Source organism: Taurulus bubalis, assembly GCF_910589615.1.
Source record: "Taurulus bubalis genome assembly, chromosome: 16".
In the NCBI taxonomy this organism is placed as follows: domain Eukaryota; kingdom Metazoa; phylum Chordata; class Actinopteri; order Perciformes; family Cottidae; genus Taurulus; species Taurulus bubalis.
The window spans coordinates 18,424,042-18,443,548 of NC_136604.1; the positions used below are offsets into that span (position 1 = coordinate 18,424,042).

General features: G+C 42.5%; 1 protein-coding gene across 1 annotated transcript in view; it reads left to right on the top strand.

Annotated features, from left to right (window-relative positions):
* Positions 1 to 3,796: 3,796 nt before the first annotated feature.
* The window catches only part of LOC306748408 (triple functional domain protein), a gene marked incomplete at its 5' end in the record, with an annotated part of 71,266 nt that continues 55,555 nt past the window's right edge, over positions 3,797 to 19,507 (top strand). Inside the window, one exon of the mRNA XM_079231573.1 lies at positions 3,797 to 3,866. Within this exon, the coding sequence (XP_079087699.1) occupies positions 3,797 to 3,866 (70 nt within the window). The remainder of the gene's footprint in view (positions 3,867 to 19,507) is intronic.

A 19,507-nucleotide genomic window follows, 5' to 3' on the forward strand; every position in this document is an offset into this window, starting at 1 on the left:
AGGGACGGTACCAGTGTTACTGAGCCTTGTTCTCATCTGTATATTTCTTTTTACGTTGCCTCAGATGATGTTTTATTGTTATGGAATTACATTTTTTCTCTATATCATTCAAAGGAGCGCTGAACTTTTTACGAGCAGGAAGTTCTCATCAGTATGAAGCCAGACAGCTTCCGCTACTTGTTTATTTTATCGGACAGGGCATGCGTATGAACATCACTACAAAAACACAAGATGCAAACATGCCGACGTTAGCACGAATGCTAATTTACATCTGTATTCCCTATAAAGGCAGGTCACAGACACAGAAACATTACAAGGGGAATTATGAAACAAATATACAAAACCCATGTAATGAAGATTGCCTGTTCAAAGATCAGTGAATGATAAAGGTCACGTCTAATCAAACTAACCCAGAGACTACAAATGATTCAGAAAATGCTAAATCAAAAATAATAACCTCTCAGAAGGTGTCCATGTTCCTGGAGAGAGAGAAAATGCAACATTATTGCAAATAGCAACACATGTTGACCTCTAAACTTCATCAGGGTCATGAAAGGCCCTGAATATGCATTTTGTCAACCAGCTTCTTGCAGTTTACTTGTTGTTGTCTTGTTCGAAACACAGGTGTTGTTATATAATCATTTTTGTTTTAAAACTAATACATTGAGAGAAGAGGACAGGAGAATCCTGAAGGCAAACGTCTCCCATGTGCAGGAAAGATTCATCTCTTTCTTTCACTCCCAAACATTACTGTAATATCCCTCTGAGGAGGAAAGCCAGTCACCATCACTAGTATCAGTCGCCCCCTGCTGGACATGACAAGTAGCACACCAGATATCACACTAGAAACAAAACACCAACACCGTCGAAGCAATACAACTAATTATAGTAAATGTCAATTCTTCATGCTGAAGATAAACTAGCAAATACTTGGAAGCCTTATTTTAATTGGGACAGCTTCTGCATGCCAGCAGCGGCACAGTATGTGAGCACAGCTTGCATCTCTGCGTGAAAAGCCTCGACTCCAAATGCTTCACACAGTACGGAGAATCGTACATGAGATATAGATATAAGATATCAATTCTACCACGCCACTAACTCTGTGCAGGAGCTTTAAATCAAGAATAAGAAATGACGTATTCTTCCTTTTACAAATGAGTAGCTGAATTGATAAGCAGTCAAACGCAGCATTGCTCAAATTGAATATACTTAAAGGTTTTGCTGCATGTGAAGCTTACTATGATAATGTTAGCCAATTTTTAGAGATATATTGTTGTGTTGCATTAGAAATTGAGTTTGCTAATTCAACGAATCCACAGTTGTGCTCCTGTTATAATCTATACTTGTCCACTGTGACAGTCATGACGTTGCGTCTTGCTTTAAAGTTCATCTTTGCGTTGTGTGTATCGACTCATAAGACTTGACACTAGCTTCTAAAAAGTACTACAGTTGTATCCTACTTCTTTCTGGAACAGTAATAACTTGCAAATGTTGAATAACTACACATTATTACACAGGCACAAGTCACTTTGAATCAGGATTTTCTTTTAAACAGTATGTTTACTCTCTTTAAGCAACATATAGTTAGAAAATAGGACAGAAAAAAACCTTACATCAAAAGTATATAGCAGAGGTAAAGAAAATACAATACAGGAGAAAAATGTATGTATTTATTAACACATTAGAAAAACATATTGAACCACATAATAATAATATTGTTCCTGACAAGGGTAGCAGGATATAACCCCAACACACACACATTTTTCAAGAGGTGGCTTTACATGGACCACTAGGTGTATTACTCTTGAGATTGCGCAGGAAAAAGTTGCATTCTTTGAAATCCTGCAAGCAGTCAAAAATACTGTTCACGTATAATAATAATTCTGACTATATTTGAACTAATTTGATGATTTCTTGTCAAATTGTCTTTATTTGTTTCTGATAAGTGTAATTCTCTGTTCTTTTGCATCTGATTCTAGCCTTGAGCTTCAGCTATACATGTTATTAATTATGAGCATCAGTGTTATTATGGCTGAGACACATAGAGGACGCCACAAAAGCACTTTCTCCAAGAGATTCCTCACGCTCTGCTGCAACAAGGACCGTTACAGGAGAACATTCCTGCCTACGGCAATACGACTTCACAACAAGTCACCGCTTGCTAGATCCTCTGTGGATTTATTATCACTGTACACGTGTATGCTTATTACACTTCACATACATACTTTGCATTTTGCACTATCTATTGTTTACATGTAATTTGCTTAATTAATGAATACACTCTGCAGCTGTACATATATTTCATTCCAGTTATTTGTATTCTATTTTATTTTGTATATTTATATATATATATATATATATATATATATATATATATATATATATATATATATATATAAAACTTTATTTTAATTTTATTTTGTATATATCTTTCATCCCTGTTGCTTCTTTATATATTTTATCTGGTGTGTTTATTTGTATCTTCAAGTTATAAGGCGCTACTACGACAACAAATTTCCCCTTGGGGATTAATAAAATATCTATCTATCTATCTATCTATCTATCTATCTATCTATCTATCTATCTATCTATCTATCTCATTAAAATGCATGGTTTACTGCGATGTAGCATCAACTAATCAAGTGGTTTATCAACAACATGACATTTTGTCCGTTTTATAACTTATTTTAAAAAGAAAGATTAAATAAAATGTTATCTGACTTACAAACCTTTTTTTATTGTTTCACAATTGTTTTGTTATCATTTTGTTAATGTGTTTGTATTTATCATTAGATTTTTCATGTACTGCTTTTTTAATGTAATACTTGAACATATTTATTTCACTGATTGTGACTCGCTTGTATAAGCACCTCAGAAAGCTGGATTGTGGCACTATAAACTTAAGTTATAAAGTATTTATATGATATAAACACCAGTTTCTTATTTTCATAGTGTCACAGGAAAGAGACTCTGAGCAGATGCATCAGTTCCAGCATGAACCAGCAGATGGCGCCAGCAATACAGCTCAGATGACAAAGGATAAGAGAAAAGAGTGCCATGACAGAAACAGCTGACCTTTTCTGTTCGGATTGTATCCGGGAGGATTAACCAGCCACTGTACTCCTCCCTTTATGTATGAGTGACATAACATTAACCCACTTTTTAAAAAAAGAAAAGTTTTTTATAGAGAATTCACATAAACATTGAACATGAATCACAGCCTTTTGAAATCAAAATCCCCAAACTTGTCCCCCCCCCCCCTCTCGCAGAATTGGGCTCGAGTTACACATTGACTGTCATTCACATAATTATCATAACTAATCCTGTTCATCCCTCCTTCTTGTCCATGAGTAGTTTTGTGTATTTTTTTCTTACATGACCAACGGTAGACGCGCGCGCGCACACATGGCGGCCGCCGTCGTTCCTTGATGACCCGCCGTCTGCTCATTTCTGGAAGCTCACGGAGATTCACCGAGCGGCGACCCGGCCCCTCCCGCCTGCGTCTCCTCTCCCCTCGGCTCCACTCCGAGGAGGAACCCGGTGCCCCTCTCCCCCCCCGGGCTGATCGTTTCCAATTACGCTCCCCCTCAACCCCCCAAGATGGAGGTCCGCAGATGGCACCGCTAGCGTCTACGAGTCGCCGCAACCGTCCGCGTGTCTTTAACGACGTTTTTTGTCGGGACCGAGAGTGATTTCGGGCCATCTTTTTTGTCGGTTTTTATTTTATTTTTTTTGAGGATGGGGGGGCGCTCTACTTGGGAGTAACTGAGCTCCAGGTTCGGGGTCGTCGGCAGCCATGAGCTCCGGGGAAGGAGCGGAGGAGACGACGAAGGACGCTGGCGATGTAGTGGCGCTCTACAAAACCGGTAAGCCCGAAGAGGAGCACGGGAGGTCGGACTAGCTTATTCCCGTTTGGTCCCGCGATGCGAGGGACATTGTTCCCCGGCTGTGTGGGCTGTGTTTTGGGGCGCTTACAGTGAAGGATAGGGACGCGTTCAACTCTTGAATTTCACAGCTGATGTTGTAAACAACGTGTACAACAAATAACAAATGACAAAGACTAAAACGGTCTTTGGAAATCTCTAGAAAAATGGGGGTTTATCGCATACAAAATCCTCCCAACTATCAGCCAGGCGACGTTAGCCGGATCGCTAACATCCCGAGTTCCATCTTCGGACACCCTCGTCTCTACTTGTCACACGAGCTTTCCGTGTACTTTTATTTATTCTTTACCAAAACACACATTATTCTATGTTTCCCCCTTCTTTTCCACGTTGCTATCAAAACCCTAACACAACTCCTGGCCGGTAGGAAGACGTGGAAGCTAGTTAAGTTTGACCCAGTAACGTCAACCCGTGTGGATAAAAGGACAACATGGGAACATGGGCGTTTAAAGATTTGTATAGATGTCTAAATCCAGGGAGGAGAGCGTGGCCTTTGCTTTGAAGAAGTAAGTCAGGTCTGTCCGATAATGAGCTGGTGTCTTAATAACTACTTCCAACGCGAGCTCGTGGATCCTGAATCGGGTCTGGTGGATCCTGTCTGCCGGGCTAGCTAACAAATGGTCGCTAGCTTGCCAGTGAGTTGACAAAGCTCGCGTCCGTCTTAACGGCTCATTGTTGGGCGTGAAGTCCCAACACAGACGAGTGTCTTTAAATCCACCACTGCGTTAACTCGTCGTTTTTTTGGTGTTGTTGTTTTTGTTTTCTGCGCTGTCAAAAAACACAACCCTGCACGGCTGTGGAAGCTATGTAAACAATACATGGCGTGGCACATATAGCCTGGGTGTTGCACTGTGCAGGGGGAAGCTAGCTTGTGCAGCATAGCTACCAAGGCCAAACAAAAAGGCTGCCTTTTTTAATCAATAAACGCGGTCTGTCGGTTGTGATGACACCGCAGACTGGGACTGACACTGATTCACACACGATATGTTGCTTTTTGGACGTGTGTCGCCCACTAGCATGCACAGATTGCTGACATTAGCTAAGTAGGCTAATTAATCAGTGAGGACTGTGACTTGAGTTCCTGACACAGGCCTCCAGTGATTTCATGGGCTGCAACAATGGCTCATAAAATGTGACTTCCAGGGGGTCTAGCAGAGATTAGAGGGGTCCTAGAAATGTATAGTAAAGTTTGATTTCACCCAGCTGACTTTGCATCGGGGAAACCATGTGTAAGGATGTCATATTTTCTATTCGTTTCACCCCTCTATTAAGTATATAAATTGATACAGTCTGTGCAAAAGATTGACAGCATATATTGTAATTTAAGTTTCCTGGGATTCAACTGAATGTAATAGAGATCTATGGGCGAATGCCCCGTTCATGGGCTTGTGGGCTGCACTTGAATATGCCAGATAACCCTCTAGCTATGTTCAGTGACTGCTAGTAGTAAATTAGATCAAGTCCCTGATGTCATTTCTGCCAGTGTCATCGTCTAACTCCACTCGCTTTGGTAGCACTAGCTTTGACTGTTTATATGTATTTAAAGAAAAGTGTATTCATGAATCGATAGCTGCTTGTGTCGTGGTAGTTCATCTTGAAATACTCAAATAGGAAACTGTGGCATACAAGAGAAAATTAAAGACAAGATAGTAATGCACTGTGTGTACTGTTCATATGGAAAATCACTGTCTTTTCTGTTGTCACGTGGAGGACCTTTTGTGGTCGAAGTGATATTTTGAAGTTCAGTTGGAGGGGCGTAAACAAGGAGGAGAAGGCAGAGTATTGACATCCAGCCTCTGGCTCCTGTGGTTTTGTGTTTAGCGAGATAATACGCCACAGAGGGAAGTTCAGTATCCATATTGAGCTGATCTTATAGCTTCCTTTTTAGGGAGAGAGAGGCATCCTGTAACTCACTCGCAACCACACTTTGTATGTTTTGTTGATGGTGCACAGCTGCAGCCATTGTAAATCAAATCTGTTGCTAGTTTCTTGCATAATTAAAATGTTTAGATATGCTGCCTTATTACCACAAGGCCATCTGCTTCAGTCTTGGATTGCAGTTTAAAAAAGAAGCTCTTTATTTACCAATAGTACACTAAAGTCATATATTAATTGTATTTGTTAGTTTGAGGGAAGCAATGGCACAAATAATCAGTTTTTGTTGCCCTTGGATTTCTTTTGCAGTAGTGGGGCTGCTGCTGAATTAATAAAAGAAGTTGTGAAAACAAAATCTGAACACAAAATCTGTATCTGTTTTAAACGAAAGCACACTTGAAGGATCATGAATGAACATTTCATGCTACTATCTGCCGGCGGCATGAAAATCACATGAATATTTTAACAACGATTGTCAAACGAGCGTCGAAAAGTATCCTCTCTGCCGCCACAGTAATGGGCAGAGAGGGAGGTCCTAATCTCTGATGTCAACCGAGGGCCTAATTTAAACAAGACAGTTACCTAACCCAATGTGTCTGTTTGAGATCACATGTTGGGGTATTTTAGGACAAAACATGGCTCACTGGCACGCAACTACAATTATTAACCGTTAAACACATAAGCTGCTTTCTCAGTCGACTTATCTTATATGGAGATCCTCTAGGGGCATATATGTTGTTTTTGTTTCTCACAAATGCCTCACCTTGTTGAACAGACCTCTGAAGCTACACTTAACACAGATTATGAGGTATGTGTTCCTTCCTTTAAACCTGACTTCTTTTTTACAGGTTGAATTGCGGATTTGTCCTTTTTGTAAGATATGGCTCCAGCGTTGTTATACTCCCCTGCGAGAGCCTGGCACCATCAGGGCTGTGCTTATGTCACTGAGTGCATTAGGACAGCGATTGACAAGACCACCTACTATATGAGACAATGATAACTGTGGACAGATATTTACTGTAAACGGGAGATCTGATTTGGCCAACGGTGATGAGATTTTTGTTTCAAAGTCATGCCCATCTTCTTTTTCCAAACGTTCATGCCTCGAGTAACACTTTTATTTCTGAGCACTATGGTTGGTTGTTTTTTTTACACATTCCAAGTAAGCTGGCACTGAATACATGTGTATGGGTATTGGCTCAAAAACACTTCTAAGTGGAGCATTCTTGCGGATGCTCTCAGAATCAGTCATCTCAGCAGTGAAACCACTATTGGCCTGCGAGTAGATGGTCCTCCCGATGGCTCTGTACCACAAGCCGGTTGGAGGGCTTGAGTGTCACGTTGGAGCTCCCCACCTCTTTGTTTTGCTCAGGAACTTCCTCCTTATAGATCTGGGAATCTTGTTTTGACATGCACAGGTTTGAGTGTCTCGCCAGAGGCAATGACTCCCCGCACCACCCCCCCCCCTCATCATCCCCATCTCCAGCTCCATTCTCATCTCTTTTTTTCCATCCTTAGGCATTTGGTCTCGTTGTCTTTCCCATGTCCTCCCTCTTTGCTTTCTTCCCTACTCTCTGTCTGACTGCCTGCTGTCAGAGTGTTCAGTCGCCAATGTCTGTTTCATGTTTTCCTCCCTCTTTCATTCTTGTTGCATCGTGTTGGGTCTCACTCTCCTAATGTAAAATGACATCTAATAAAAAAAAGAGCTTCCCCCCTGTCTCTCTCCCCTGTCTTCCAGACTGGAATTAATACCGAGGTCTCAGAGCTCTGAGACGGGGAGTTTTGTTGTGGCATGTTGTCAATCATCAGGTTGTTCCACACTAAACACATCTTTGGCTACACTGGTGACTAAGAGGCTGATTTAGTGTTGATTTCATACAGTTATTACATGTTGGTACTGTAGGCTATTATTCACGGTGGGGGGGACGAAAAAAACACTGCCCAGCCTTCATGAATGAACGTTTAGAGGCTGCAAAATGCTGTTCACAAGGTTGGTCTGTCTGTATGTTTGAATGAGCATCGGTGTATACGTGTGTTTGTGCAAGAAAGACTCGTGAAACAGACGAGCAGGAGGGAGAGAGAAATCTGATCCAGAGCTCACATTTATGACTCAGGCCCATTCACCCAGGATGTGACACACACGCACACACACACGCACACACATACTCTGAGACTAATGGATATTGATCCAGGAGATGGAGACTGATTGAGCTCCATCATTTAAGGTTTCCTCCAGGCTTTAAGCTGCCAAGTCAGACACAGAGCAGAGGCTAAAGCCGAATGCTGTACGAAGCAGATTTCTTTCATCATCCAATGTTCATGGGCTGGAAGTAAATACAGAATCGGTGCATCAAAAATTAATGCATACGTGCAATTGAAGGGTCGGTGTGTTGTCACTTTTCAGATTTAGTTTTTACTGATTTACTTGACAGGTTGTGCAGGACCTGTTGTGATGAAGAAACAGCTGGTTCCATATCCTGACTTTTAGCCCTTAGCATGAGCCACACCCCCAAAATCTACATTTCCCACGGTCCCATCAGGTCCTATTTTTTTTTATCTGACTTCAGAAATCTCTTCAGATTCACAGAAGATAACCGCTTTCGCTAGCTGAACAGTGGAGTGGCCTTACCACATGTAATCTCTTAAACCCCAGACGTTGTAACTGCCTTGTACCTGAGACAATTTTATGGGATTGAATGACCTGGCTACTAAAACCACTATATGATACTAAATACCACTGCATGTGGTATGTATTGTGATGTCCATTTTCTCGGAATTCTGAGAAATTGAAGAATGTATTTTTGGCCAACCTGATAAATCCAATTACTTTATTGCACTGATGTAATAATCTAATAGAGCCATGAATAAGTTCTGCTTGTGATTGTTAACATTGTCCAAAAATTTAAGTGTTGGATATATGAGAACTCATCGATCCATTACGCCAAATCGGTATTTGCTGCATTGGGTAATCGGCCTTGTCGCAGGAAAACCACATTAAATACAGTTTCCAGTTGAATTATCATTCTTAAGTAACAAACAAGCAGACTTCAGCTGCAAAAAGGTTTCAAAGCACAGAAATCAGTGCATCTAAAAAAGACACATTTTAAGAAGCTCAGGCTTAGTAATCAGGGGTAACTCTTTTTGACACTCAGGCATCATGTGGTTTGCCGTACGAGTAGCTTCGTGATGGGCAGCCGCTGTTCCGTCTGAAATGTTTTTCACCTTTACTCACCCTCACAAAGCGCTCTCTCTGATTTGCCGTTCCCACTGTCTCCCCCATCTCGTCTTCTCACTGTCTTTGTATCGTTAAGGTCACAGCGTACTACATTTACACCCACAGCGAGGGCCATTTCTAATTCTACACACATGTTCTTCTGCAGGCTTGCTCACCTCGAAGTGACTGTACTTTGGTGCAAAAGAGAGGAGTGAACATAATAAATGACATTTTACCGTTTTTAATTGGCCAGGCAGCTTCAATCAAGAGCAAATGGATGGCTGAGTATAAAAAAAGCTTTTCAAAAAAGGGCCGGAGATTAAGCTAAAACACGAGAATGAAAAACACTCTACTTGAACTGCTCCCTTTTTTTTATTGTGGCATTCAAAATGTGATGTTTTAGTTGGAGAGGCATTCATCCTCACACATGGTAGCAATATGAGCAATACAGACTCATCCGTAAGTGGCCCAAACCAGCATGTCCACAACACCGTCTTTCTGTTACACTCATTCTTTGGCAGAAATATGCAGGAAACATCAGCTGGTTTGTGAAGAGTAAATAATTCAAACTGCTCTCATTTTCCCCTGAGTAGTTGTGTAAACACATAATCTTTCTCATCCGTAATAACAGGTGCAAGTACATTACATTTTAAAGGCAGATTACAGCTAGCCGAATAAACTCCCCCCCTCACTCTCCAAAACAAACATTTGCTGTGAGGTCAGTGTGAGTGGGAGGATTGTGATCTTTTTAGTTTTTTCTTCTTCTCTCTTGTTTGAATTATTATCTGCTGAAGGCCATGGCAGTGTGATCAAAGTTGTTGTTAATCATTAGCATTCAAACGCGTTTGAGTTTTCCAGTCTCTCGGTTCAATGGGAGGAATGGCATGGCAGATCAGGATTAGTGCACGAAGCCTGCGTGACGCGCTTGATTCAACATGACAGAAACTGCCCATTCGTAAAGCTTAGCGCCGTTTTTGGAACCCGTCCTGCTTTCAGACGCTGCAGCCACAGCACAGACGTGCTAAAAGCTGATCGCAGACCGGGGAAAGTGAAATGAAGCAGCTGCTTGAGCAGCACCTATTTTAATAATTGACTGTTTAACACACCCAACAGATCAGTGGCATCATGAGCAAATGTTAAGTCATATTCACTGTCTGTTGGCTGTGTTTTTGGTCTTGGTTGACCCCTAAGCTAGCGCTTTAGCTGCTGATGCTCCACTGTGTCTGTTGGTGCTGAGCAGGAAGTGTACAGCGGGTCTTTAGAGGTTTTCCACTGAAAACAGCTGCCTGCTGCAGTTAAAAAAAAAAAATGCTATGAGAGTTGAGCGAGAGCAACAAAACACGGAGCTTAACATCATGTTTAAAGATGCTAAAATGCTCCGTGGAGCTGAGGAGAACTGGTGATAGTTCTGTGGATTTAACGTTACACGTGATCCTACTCACGTACAAGGACTTGCAATCCACTGTTCAAATTAAAAAAATATTGATTATAACACTTTTAAATGTTGAGCCATGTGGTGCTCAGAAAGGTCATCGGTGTTCAGTTGACTTCCCGTGGAAAATATTCAGTGAGACTACTTCTGTGGTAAACCCGGCGGCTAGTTTGCACAATACATGATTTTTGCTCAAAGCCTTTGTTGCTGATCTGTGTATCATTTCGCAGGCTTGTAAGGACCGGTCATCTGGGTCAGGTTTACTTTGGCATGACGGTGTGTATTACTGCGTGAAAAGTATGGGCTTGTCTGCATAGTTTTATGATATTCTTTTATGTGCTGTTGAATTAATGTGGTGAGGTGAGCCAAGAGGTGCGTTTCTCATAGTGGCAGACGGGCAGTAACGGTGTCCTGAGCCACACTGGTTATGGTTGGAACCAATCAGATGGAGATTTAATGAGGAAATGGGATCTTTAAATATGATAAACTAACCCCGGACACAGACCGGACGCAGACCAGGAAGCAATCGGACAGTAATATTTACAGTTAACGATGCAAGGTGAGAAATTCAAGTTTGTGGGGACTGCCTTGGTAACGGACGATCACGGTTTGGGGTCCACGGAAGAAGTGGTTGGAAAACCCGGCCCTGCAGACGTCTGGGTAGACTAAACGCTGCAATTATTCAATCCGAACACGGTGAGCGACTCCATCAAAAGCCATGAAGTAAAACAAACGGCAGCGCCGGAGTTGTTTGCAGCCCAAAGCGTGTATGATGTCAGCGTGAGCTCTTGAGGCGTACCACAGTAACACAACCCTCAACCAGAACAAAAAGCACCCGATTGTATTTCAGAGAGGATGACATTCACTTCCCTGATGGTCGGATGCTTGTAAACAAGTTCTCTTTCTGTACATGGTAACATCTTACCCATGAGATGGGGCAGGTTTGAAAAGGGTGATGAATTATGTCTAGTTTTGCTGCAATGAAGCCATAACGGAAATGGATTTAGTGAGATTGCTAAAGATCTAAATGTTGGTAAAGATACCAGAAAGTCAGTACGTTATTATTAATAATCTCGGGGATCAGATTGCAGATCCCCAGACTGGTCGAAAGCAGTTTTAACAACAAAACTGCCAGTTTAAACGGGAATACAAATGTTTGGCAGCAGCAGCAGCAGCAGCAGCAGCAGCAGCACACACACACACACACACACACACACACACACACACACACACACACACACACACACACACACACACACACACACACACACACACACACACACACACACACACACACACACACACACACACACACACACACACACACACACACACACACACACACACACACACACACACACACACACACACACACACACACACACACACGTACACACACACGTCCCCGGCCCCGGCCCCGTGTGAGCGAGAGTGATGGTGTGGTGTTGTCGGCTCTTAACGACATCAGGGCAGGTTAGAAGTGAGAGTTCATTGGATTACACATGCTGACCTAATCTGATTTGGTGTTTATTCCCTGGGATTACTGTCTGTGTGTGTTTTTTTATATGTAAGCGTTGAGGCGGAGAGGGTGGGATTGTGGTGGGTCGGTGCATATGGACGGACACACACACACACACACACACGCTGCTGAGCTTTGTACCATTTAGCAGCAACGAAATGTTTTATTGATATTTTGCTTTACGGAATATAAACAGTTTTTTCTACAAAACCTCTTGTGTGTGTATATATATTTCAAACAACAGTTTGGGATAGTTTGACCAGTTGAAAGAAATTGTGTTTTGTGTACATGCATAAAATACAATTGTCGAAATCCCTGCTGATTTTATTTGTTATTTATTTGCGTCAACTCGCGTCACATGATGTTGCTCCGAATGATCGTAACCTTTTCTCACTGAAGACAAAAGCCAGATGTTAGATTTTTTTTTTTTCCAGTGGGAAAGGGGGCTCAGCTAGCCTCTATGTAAACCAGGTCGGCAGAGGCCTGTGCTATCAGTGAGGCTTTACCACTAAAGCAAACAGACGCACGGGTTGCCGCCCTGATACGGACAAGATAAGACCAAAGGTCAGCTGATAAGAGCCAATAGGGACGATCTGTTTCTGCTGTCTTGTTGTGGGCCGTTGAGTTGAAGGGTGGATCACATGCTGCATCTGGGGAGGCATTAAAAATAACTAAGTTTTACATCAACCAGAATAAAACTGCAAAGGCACGGCAAGGTATTTACAGTCAAAGTAGGTAAAGAGAGGTGACAGTGGCATTTGGCTACTATTTTGTGATGTTGCACAAGAGTTATTAAAATTAATTGTGTAATTCTTCAATTAACCAGGAACAATAAGCATCAGGGTGTCAGATGTGTAAATGAGAGTTTTTGGCTCACTGAAACACATGACGCACGCATGCATGGACACACACACATGCACGCACGCTCAAACCTCTCCCCTCTGTGTATTTATAAAAAGGAGCTTGTCCCACTTTTCCCTCATCTCTCATGCACTCGTTCGGTAATTTCTCCGGCGTGATAACTAATTGCCGTGAGCTCGGATTTTTTTGTTTGTTGCCGCGGTCTCCTTGAAACAAGCTGGAACGAGAGAGGGAACAGAGTCGAGGGGGAAAGGAGGAAGAAGAGGAGAAGAAAGGAGGTAGGTTGCGCAGGTGGCCGAGAAATCACGTGCGCAGATAACCATTTTCTTTACGCATTCTTGTTCGAGGAGCATAAACAATAAACCCTGGAGTGAGTGAATGATTTTATTGTCCTCTCGGAGGGAAATAAGGAAGTCTATTCAGCGCAGGTGGAGAGAGAGGGAGAGAGAAAGTGAGAGACAGATAAAGTGAGAGAAAGATAATGAAGAGAGGAGAAGTGTAGATGTGTGCCAAGCTGTGTGAACAGTTTCTGCTGGCTAATAAAAGAGTTCAGTGAAGAATTGAATCTGCTTGCAATTGATTAGGAGCAGTGTGAAAGATCTGGAAGACTGGTCTGTGCTCTGATTTTGAGAGTAGAAAGCGACAGGGAGAGAGAGAGAGCCAAACTAGGACAAGTCCTGAAAGACCATTGTACTCCTTTTCTGTTCTTCTTTTTTCTTTGTGTCTCCAGTGCATTCAAAACTGCTATCTCACTGTTGCCCTCCCCATCACGCTCACTTTCTCTTTTGCTCGCTTCATCCGACTGCTTTTCACCCCGTTTCTCCCCCGCTCAGGGCCGGTAACCGAGAGAAAATTGATCCACTGTAAACGTCACAGTCGGTGGCCTTTTGTGTCTTTTTAAAGCAAAGGGCTGAGGTTCTTGAGAGAGGTTTTAAAAGCAGTATCCTCCAGTCCTCACCTGGAGGGCGGAGCCGTGCTTTTTGTCATCACTGCTACAGAATCCAATAGTGACCCTCTTGCTCCTGGGATCCCAGGTGAGAGCAAATAACAACATGGTTGAATGGAAACATGCCTTAAGAGTACTGATCTAAAGAAATAAACGATTATAATGTATTATCTATCGTAGACGTGGTTGGGATTCAGCTAGCTTGGGTGCACGGGTAGTGATGTATTTATGGGAAAGAAGAAGGACTAGCGAGCTAGATAACAATAATGAATCCCTTCAGGGTCACACGTACAGGCGCTGTGGCCGTCGAACCAAACAGGACGCTGGTTTTCAAGGTTAAGATGGATAATGTCTAACTGACTGTAACTAGCTGGACACATTTTGTAACTAACTGTATTTAATGTGGATCTGATACCGGATGAGTATCAGGATCCAGCATATCAGGTTGGTGCATCCCGAGCAAATATGTGGACAATACAACCACTGTTGCTTGTCTACACAAACATTTGGTTAAAAAGCAAGTACGTCACGGCCCTTAGATGTGGTTAAAAGGGAACCCCACAGGTTTTACACATTGTTGCAATGTTATACAGTGCAATGCCACATTGGTGGAGTTCTCTCCTAATGTTAGAGACCGTTAAGAGTCCATTTCAGATTCTCATTCTACCTGGACCTTTTTTGATAAAAAAAAAAACAAATAAAAAAACCTGCATATTTGGCAGAGCACTGCTGACCATCAAGGCTGAACAGGCAAAGGAAGGAGCTACAGAGAGACGTCACGGTACCGATCACTTGGTTTAAATACGAGGTTATGTCTGGGAAGTGCAGAAATACCACGGCAATGAACAGAGACCAAGATAACAAAAACACGAAACCCTTTCATTATCATCTGACGTTTAGTATATTTGGGATTCCCCCGGGTTTGACCTCAGCTGGGTGTCCCGAGTCCGGACACATATCTGGAAAAAAACCTGATATGCCCGTATGTGTGTCAATCAAGCAATGTGGCGACGGCAACGCTGTTGCTGTGACGCGTGCAGGCTCTTTCTGACAGAAACGGTCAGCTCACTAACGGTTAGTTGTCATGCGGAAGTGAAAGTCTGACGTTTAGCTCCAGGAGATCACTCGGAGTTCACGCCTCCTTTCGGTAAGTAACAGGAAACGAAGATGCTACGTTTGCATTTTTGGTCACGCACGGTGGACATGCCCATATAAAAGATCACATTAAGACGGCCATAGCGTTATACAATAGCATATATAATTTGGCTGCTCGCCAAACGTTGCACTTGTTCGCCAAACGTTTTGATCAATTGCTCTTAATACCTCTTTTCACTTTTAAGGGTTTTATTGCATTTGTCACAGCGAGAGTTATGAGCACCTACTCGAGTAAACTGTAGCCACACTTTTTGTTCTCGCTGCCAGGGTGTGTGTAAAGCACTACCTCTTAATGATCGATGTATAAGCGCATACGTGTTTGCGTGCATGAACCTCGGTACACTTACGGTCCTTGTTTTTGGGGTTTGAAAATATGGTCACCTACTATACCTCACTATTTTGATCATCCTCTCCATAAGTGGACTGTATGTATCTATCTATCTATCTATCTATCTATCTATCTATCTATCTATCTATCTATCTATCTATCTATCTATCTATCTCTTACAAGTTTCACTCTCTGCATCGGTATCTCACCACCTGCAGCTCGGCGCCAGGCAACAAGAATCCTCTAAGTTGTCTCTTAGGTAATATATTGTTAAATGTGTTGTCCATGGCCCTTGACATTTAAATGTTGGCTAAACCCCTCCGGCACCATCTACCGCTGCACTCTCCGAGACGCATTTGACAACAGGGTATTGCTCATTGTTGCCCCATCTACGTCCTCGTGAGCCAGACAATAGGTATGTCTTAAATGAAAGAGGGTCTTTCCTATTTGTGTATGAGTCAAACGATGAGTGTGCCTGCTGCCGAGAAGGAGAAAGGCAGGGGCCCACGGAGAGGGTGGTCTTGTGTTGGTGTGGGCTCGGAGACAGAAGCAGTGTGTGTCGGGACGAGAGGGAGCCGTCTGCGGAGCTCAGTTCAGGATACAGTCCAGCCAGTGTTCAACAGAGCCAAGGTCTAGGTGAGTTTACTGTATCTGAGAGCGTTTACATGCTTTGGAGAGACGGGAGTTTGGATGTTTTTATGGGTTTGGAACCGTTGCGTTCATTTGCTTCGTCGTTTCCTCAACGGCCGTTAGACGCGTGTCTGATCTGTTTAACTTTGTCCAAATAGCTTGCCTGACGTTTTGGCGGTTGGCTTAACTGTGTGTGTGTGTGTGTGTGTGTGTGTGTGTGTGTGTGTGTGTGTGTGTGTGTTGGATTAACACTGCTTCAACGGGCCACATCTCAGAGGGAAAACCTCCGCTCGTGGCTGCGTGTCAATTTGTCTTTTTATGCACGCACATACGATGTGTGTTATATCCTTTTTGTCCAGACGTGTTTGACTTCTGGCTCAGCTACAACTCCTTTTTGTTTAGATTGTGATGTGGGCCACCACTACTGTAGTCTGGTATTACATTGTTGCACACTGCGGCTTAAGTGGACATCTTTGGCATTGCAAATATGTGAAGTATGTGGGTGTTTTGGTCTTTCTCTTCTTGCCTTCCTTTTCCCCCTTCTTGTCTCCTTCATCCCATTCATTCTCTGTTAAGTTGTCCCAGGTACACAGCTTGAGAGAAAATTCCTCTGAGATCGTTGTGCGTCTCTTCCCATGCCGTGTTTATGTGTGCGAGCGCTTTTGCTTATGAACACGAGCCCCCTGTGGCGTTGTTGTCAGCAAGATTGTTCATGTGTAGTTTTATGTGTTATCTGCTATATGTTCATTAATGGAAACTGCCACCAGCAAAATATTGCTAAAACATGGCGGTCTCTTAAGAGAGTTTACTTTCGCAGCCACTGAGAAAGGGGAACAGTTGTCAAAGAAAGAACTTTTATATCATAAAGATGGATTTTGGTGATTTTATCGATAGATAGAGGGATATTGGTCCTCGCAGGGAAACTCTTTTTCTCTCTGAAGAAGAAGGGCAGAGGTTATGGCCTGTTTCATAAGAAGCTAGAGTTATGTTTTTAGCATGGCAGATACTGGTAACGGTCTTAACTTGGACCCTCTGGTTATCCGTCCCTCTATCTCTAGCGTGCAGCAGCCACATTGTCGTGTTTATGTCATATCGGAGTAACTTGAATTCGAGGTTTCCCACTTTGTATGTAACGTTCTGCACCTCATGTCGTTCACTAGCGATACCACACAATCGGAGGTATTGGTCTACTTGGTTTGGGGATTTCTAAATGCAAGTTGTTGTGCAAAAACAGTCCCTAACAAACCTACGCTGCTGGCATGTCCTGGATTCTGGACAGACCGATCACAACCGCTTATCTTCAAGCGAGGGGACGCATGGCGGGGGATGGATATGGTGCTATTTAAACATAAAAATAAAGAAATCAACATAATTTTAACCCTCATACAACACACTCTGTCGCCACATCAGAAGTCTTGAGTGGGAAACTTTCCCATCGATAAATCTAACATGACATGAACATGGCGTACGCTGGATCACCGTCCCGTCTGCTTGCAAGTGCAAGCCTGTGAGCGAGACACAACTGTCAACTGAAAGCTAAGGAACAGGTTTCAATGTTGCCTTAATTAAAATGTGTTGGTGTGACTCAAGTAATTATTCAATTGCAACAATCCTCCAACAATTACTGGCAAATTATCATGGTTCAGTATTAATAGGGACTGTAATAACAGGGCACGTCCAGACGATTGCACTCAGACAAGTGTGCGGTAGCACTGTTGATTTTGCATGCATGAGAGGATGCAACTGTGTTAGTTAGTGTGGGAAATTTAGCATTTTACTTTTTTGTATGTAGAGGAAGCAAACTGCTGAAATCAGTTTTTGAGTGAGTTTCCCCAAAGTGAACGCGTACTCCCTTATCACAAGATCAAAATGACTGTACAGTTTAGTGTATCACTCATACACTGCACATACCGTAAACCACATTTAGTATAGGTCACCGTACTGTTAAATACTTGACGGTGGAGATCCTATGTCCAACGCAACCACCAGCTTCTCTCCGCCTTAAAGCAGCCGCCTGTGAGGCTAAACGGTAAGGAGTCAAGCCTGAGTCAGAACAGAGGGCGCATGTGTCACTGAGTCAGCCAGCTGAGCATTGTTTACATGTTTACAGCACATGACACTGACCATATCTTCCCCTCAGTCACAGCAGCAGCTCCTCTCACACATCCAGCTATAGGCTGCATCAATGGGCCGATTGTTGTGTCGGCCGAGGAACTAGCGGGCCTCGGTCATGAGGTGTAGGGGGATGAGAAGATGACTTCTGCACGCACCGGTCCGGTGTTGGCAGAACATGTTATGAACAGATTGGTGGTCGGTTGGTCTCATAATTATAGATGGAGATGAGCGGCCGCTTCTTTTTCTCACACCAGTGGCATTGAATAACACTTTGAATACGCTGATATTTCTGAAAATGAAGATATAACTCCTCAGTGTTTCCCCGTGACTAAGAAGATGTTGATACTTTGGCTTTTTGCTTTACTGAACAAGCTTTCCATCAGCCTTTTTATACAATGCAAAAACCTAATGAAGGTCCTATTTGTCCAGCTCAAACAGTACCAGCTTCCCTTTTTTGTGTTGCTGTAAAGCAATGCAGCAGATTTCTGGCAGACTGTACAGACTTTTTGTTTTTATTTAGCCACAATAGCACTGATGGCAATGTCAACTTGACAGTGTGTGTTTGTTTGTGGTTTGGAGTGAAATGCTTCAACAACAATTGAAGGGATTGCCATGCAATTTGGTACAGACATTTATGTCCCCCTCAGGATGAACAATAACGACTTTGATGATCCTCTGACTTTTTATCTCAAACCATAAGCGGACCACAATTTAGATTTTTCAAATACTTTGGTTTATGATCAGAAAAACTAATGATCTTCCCATTGGCCACAGCTCTACTTGTTTATCAACAATTGTTAGATTGTTAACCCGTCATGCAAGACAGGCTCAGTACCGGGCCGATCCATGTGTGCTAGTTACAAAATTCATGATTGAAGATGTTCTATTTTTTAGAAAACATGCATGTTATAGTGTCTTTTTTAAGTATTTTAACAATAAAGTTGTCAAAATTCAACCTTACTGTATATACATGCAAGTTGTGGTCAAAAGATCCGGGAACTAGTTCACATCACGCTACAATAACATGCTTGGTATCATTGAAAACTAGAAATTCTGAACTTTCCAATGCACCTAAACACACCTCAACTCGAAACGCACAGCATCAGCTATCAACAGGGAAACCAAGCGTTCACCTTTGACCCTATCACTGACATAAATCTGTGTTGTTGCCAAAGTATTTCAGGCATGTGTTATTTTTTTGCCAAAAACGAAACATGGATGCCTGCTTAACGATAACATATTAGCATTTAGCTCAAAGCACAGTGCAGCATGGCCATGTCGCCATGTTTTCTCCTGGTTTGCTGTTGTCATGGCATTATGACCATTTTAGGAGGTTTGCTTTGGATTTGATGTGTCAGCAAAGTAGTGGGACTAGTGTTGAGTAATTTAGATAGAAAATACTTATTTTTTTGGCTGAATGATCCTTTAAAGTGTAAAGGATCGTAACAAAAGCTATTTCAAGCCTGTTGAAAAAACCTGTCATTGGTT